Here is a 4,917-nt window from a genome sequence, read left to right as displayed (position 1 = left end):
TGGAACCCAAATCATTTAAAGAGGCTATGCAATATCCTCATTGGCAGAAAGCCATGCAAGCCGAAATTGATGCATTGGAAGCCAATCATACTTGGCAAATTCAACCTCTCCCTTCTGGTAAGAAAGCTATTCCATGTAAGTGGGTGTACCGCATCAAGTACAATTCTGATGGAACCATTGAACGCTATAAAGCGCGTCTGGTTATTGCTGGGAACAATCAGATCGAAGGAGAAGATTACACTGAGACTTTTGCACCGGTGGCTAAAATGACAAGTGTGCGTACATTTTTATCTGTAGCTGTAGCTCGAAAATGGAGCATTTTTCAGCTGGATGTTCAAAATGCCTTTCTCCATGGCGATTTGGATGAAGAAGTCTTTATGCGTTTTCCTCCCGGTTTCTCCCAAACCAAGTCTGGTCACGCCTGTAAGCTTCAACGTTCACTTTATGGTCTCAAGCAATCCCCACGAAATTGGTTTGCTAAGCTTCGTAGTTCTCTCCTCAGTTTCGGCTTTGTTCAGTCTCGTGCTGATTATACGTTGTTCACTTACTCGACTGGTTCCCATTATGTTGCTATACTTGTCTATGTAGATGATATTTTGTTGGCAGGTAGTGATCCTTCTCTCTGTGACCGTGTCAAAGCTCATTTACAAACCTGGTTTAAAATCAAAGATCTTGGTCCCCTCAAGTATTTTCTTGGCATTGAATTTGCTCGAAGCAAGACCGGTTTGTTTCTTACTCAACGCAAATTTGCTTTGGATATTCTTAAGGAATGTGGACTTCAAAGTTGTAAACCGGTTGCTTATCCTATGGATCCCAATCACAAGCTTGCTCTTGCTGAAGGACCTCCGTTTGATGATCCTAAACGTTATAGACGTATTGTTGGCCGTCTTGTATATCTCACGATTACACGACCAGAACTTAGTTATGCAGTTCACACACTTTCTCAGTTTTTGCAGCATCCTATGCAGATACATTACGATGCGGCTATTCGTGTTCTTCGGTACATTAAGTCCAATCCTGGCCAAGGACTCCTTCTTCGATCTGACAGTGATCTTCTTCTTCGTGCCTATTGTGATTCGGATTGGGCTAGTTGTCCCTTGACTCGAAAATCAGTCACTGGTTATTTTGTTACTCTTGGACATTCTCCTATTTCTTGGAAAACCAAGAAGCAAAACACAATATCCCGCTCCTCTGCTGAAGCTGAATACCGTGCCATGGCAGCTGCGACTTCTGAGCTTATTTGGTTAAAGTCTTTTCTCAGCTCTCTTGATATTCCTCATGCAGCCCCTATGCAACTGTTTTGTGACAGTCAGTCTGCTATTCATATTGCTTCTAATCCAGTGTTCCATGAGCGTACCAAGCATATCGAGTTAGATTGCCATTTTGTTCGGGACTATCTTCTCAGCAAGACTATTTCTACTCAACATATCCCCACTAGTTCTCAACCCGCAGATATTATGACCAAAGCACTTGGATCCAAACAATTCGATTTTTTGACTTCCAAGTTGGGCATCTCCTCCCTCCATGCTCCACCTTGAGGGGGAGTATTAGAGTAGCATTAATTTGTTAGGATCCTGATTGTAACTATCACGGTTTGTTACCTTGTATATTAAAATAGATTAGCTTGATTTATGCTTTCTGTTCCTTAGTTTTAGCTGATTTCCTGATGTAAATAGATTAGCTTGATTTATGCTTTCTGTTTCTTAAGTTTAGCTGATTTCCTGATGTAAATAGATTAGCTTGATTTATGCTTTCTGTTCCTTAAGTTTAGCTGATTTCCTGATGTAACCAATTGTAAATCTTGGTCTATATAATAGACCCAATTTGATATATCATCAAGCTGCGAATGACAGCAACTTCTGTTAAGAGGGATCGACAGTAAAGTAATTCTGAGTGCCTCATCCCATTTAACCTGTAAAATGTAAAATAATACGAATAAGAATAAACACAGTAGAATAAAAGTGGATAATAAGGTATTCACGAAACACTTGTACAATAATGAAACAATTTCATAAGCAAAGAAATTAATGTATTTAGTCGAAATTTGTTTGCGTTGTTGAATCCGGATGTAATAATCATGAGACGTAATTTTAAAGAACCAAAATAATATTAAATAAGAATATAAATATTGTAAATACTTAAATTCAATTTTTTAAATATTAGGATGTCGTCCCATCAGTAGCTTAAATAAATTTTTCACCAAATTAGTTTTACGAATTTTTTATGCTAATTTAGTTTTTTTTTTTAAATAAATTGATCATCAAATCTGTTTTTTTTTTCACCAAATTAATCTTTCATGTAAATGAATTTGGTATTTATATATTTAGAAAATTATATTGTTGAAAAATTATTTAAAATATTAAAAAGTTATCTTTAATAAATTACTAAATAAGATATGCTTCATAATTTATAATATGGAAAATTAAAATGACAGTGGCCAGCTATGTTTTTGTCGCTATGCAAAATAATCATCATTATAATCTTTACTTTAAAAAACGAGGAAAATGATGTCCATGTAGATAATGAGTTTTATTTTTCTTACGTTACATGAGACAAGTTGTCTCATGCAACACAAAAAAAAATGAGTGGAACCCGCTTCTTTATTTTCTCTTTCTTCTTTTTTAGTAGGTCCCACTCACTTTTTGTGTGTTGCAGGAGACAATTTGTCTCATGCAAAATAAGAAAAATAAAACTCACAGATAATATATTCGGGTAATTATGAACATTAAAGCATAATTGATTAAACCATTTTCCCGCCAAAATCAGAGAATCGCGATTCTGGAATCTTCTGCGTCGCTCCTCCGCCGCCGGACGCCGTCGCAATGGTAACCTGCTTCCTGAATTTCTTCTGTAATTTCGCAAAAGCTTCTTTCCCCGGTTTGATTTGATTGTTTAATTGTGTTTTCATCACAAATTTGAACCCTATCGTGCGAATTGCTTGGTTCAATAGCTGACACTTGTTCCTCTTTATCTGATGGTGCCATGGGAATTAGGATTCACTAAAAAAAAACCTAGATGGAAAAATTTTGAATGCCAAATCGTTTGATGTGTTTTGTTTTGTGCAGTCGAAGAAAAGGGGTCTTTCATTGGAAGAGAAGCGTGAGAAGATGCTTCAAATCTTTTACGAATCCCAAGACTTCTACCTGGTTGAGTTGCACTCAACCTTTACCATTTTGTTATTACTTATGAGATGAATCATTGTTGTTTTTTATCATATAATTTTCTGACTGATTTTTATGCTTTTATTATTGTTGTTGTTGTTGTTGTTGTTGTTGTTATTAATTTAGCTTAAGGAGCTTGAGAAGTTGGGTCCCAGGAAGGGTGTTATCACTCAGTCTGTGAAAGATGTTGTCCAAAGTTTAGTGGATGATGACCTTGTTTCCAAAGATAAGATAGGAACTTCTGTAAGTTAACATCAGAACAAGTGATGCTCCTTTTTAGTTCTTGTATTTTTGTTAAGGATGCTTGACATTAATATGAGATACTTGTCAGGGAAAATTGTCAAAGATATGGGGAAGATTTTTCTCTTCTTTTAATTAATTTAATTAATGTTCCTACTTTTGCTTCTCAGGTATACTTTTGGAGTCTTCCTAGCTGTGCTGGAAATCAGGTGAAGTTCTATTGAAAAAGCTAAACTGCGCTATACCATATATTTTTTTTGTTAGAAGAATATGGAAACTTAAAAGTTCTATACCATCTTTATGTTGATAAGTTGGTCAGTATCCTTACCTGCTGTAGTATCCTGATTACAACATTATAAACTATATACACAGCTTAGGAATGTGTACCGCAAACTTGACTCCGATCTGCAAAGCAGTAAGAAGCGGCATGCCGAACTTGTTGACCAATGTGAGGCACTAAAGATGGGGAGAGAGGAATCTGTGAGTTATAATCCCTAACTAATTACTAGATTCCATGTTGTTCTGCTTATGTAGCATTAAAAGGCCTGTCATCATATATCTTCTTATTGCATTTTCACCAGGATGAACGAGAGGAGGCCCTCGCAGATCTAAAAGCCATTGAGCTGAAGCATAATGAATTAAAGGTTAGGTTGGCTTATGGATTAATTGTTGGTCATACATTAAGTATGATCTGTAGTACGTCAGTTTTGTAACAGTAAAATAATATTTCACATTTTCAGGATGAGTTGGCAAAGTATACAGATAACGATCCGGCTGCCTTTGAGGCAACGAGTTAAGAAATGCTTATTTATTTATTTCTTTATCTTTTAACGTTTTAGAAGGTTAATCCTAATACCTTGTTTTAGTTTGGGAGTTGGGACACTGATGTTTTGGTATTAACATTGGCAGAGGAAGCAATTCAAGTTGCCCATGCATCAGCCAACAGATGGACAGGTTCTGCCTTCTATGTTTTCTCATTCAATATTTTTTTCTAACCAGAATGGAATTGTGTCTTGGAGGGGAGAAATGAAGTGTCTGGCATTGTGAAATGTCACACTATGGTGATGACTGATGATACATGTAATCTCCATTTGTTGTGTCCAAAAAACTTTGCAGACAACATTTTCACCCTGAGGCAATGGTGTTCAAACAACTTCCCTGAGGCAAAGGAACAACTTGAAAACATGTACAAGGAGGTCAGCAGTCATTTGAATTTAATGCCTAAATATGAGAAGCATGTTCTGTAATCCTCAGCCAATTGTTAGGGCTTCTTTTTTTGTCTTGAATGGAATTATTAACTTGATAACTTTATCAAACTTACCACATTAAATATCCTTTTGTGCATCTCCTCAGCTAAAACGTACCCTTCCTTGATGCCACTCTACTCCCGTCTCTCTTTGTATCTTATGTGTCTTGCACCTTGTGTCTTCATGCAGATTGGTATAACAGATGATTTTGACTATTTGGAGTTAGCACCTGTTCCACTCAAAGCAGTTGCTGATTAATTACTTAGCCC

At 36.4% G+C, this 4,917-nt stretch overlaps 1 protein-coding gene across 1 annotated transcript; it reads left to right on the top strand.

The window, feature by feature from the left end:
• Positions 1–3,084: 3,084 nt before the first annotated feature.
• Positions 3,085–4,917, top strand: LOC133297510 (meiotic nuclear division protein 1 homolog). Its single transcript, XM_061496677.1, has 9 exons — positions 3,085–3,146; positions 3,288–3,404; positions 3,572–3,610; positions 3,774–3,881; positions 3,983–4,045; positions 4,142–4,193; positions 4,311–4,355; positions 4,518–4,597; positions 4,838–4,917. Exons 1-9 carry the CDS (start codon positions 3,108–3,110, stop codon positions 4,904–4,906), a joined length of 612 nt encoding a protein of 203 aa, XP_061352661.1. The 5' UTR covers positions 3,085–3,107; the 3' UTR covers positions 4,907–4,917.

This window comes from Gastrolobium bilobum, unplaced genomic scaffold, assembly GCF_033153095.1.
Source record: "Gastrolobium bilobum isolate Gb01-03AN ecotype WA unplaced genomic scaffold, APGP_CSIRO_Gbil_v1 utg12919, whole genome shotgun sequence".
Lineage (NCBI taxonomy): Eukaryota > Viridiplantae > Streptophyta > Magnoliopsida > Fabales > Fabaceae > Gastrolobium > Gastrolobium bilobum.
This window is presented reverse-complemented; position numbering and strand designations above follow the sequence as displayed.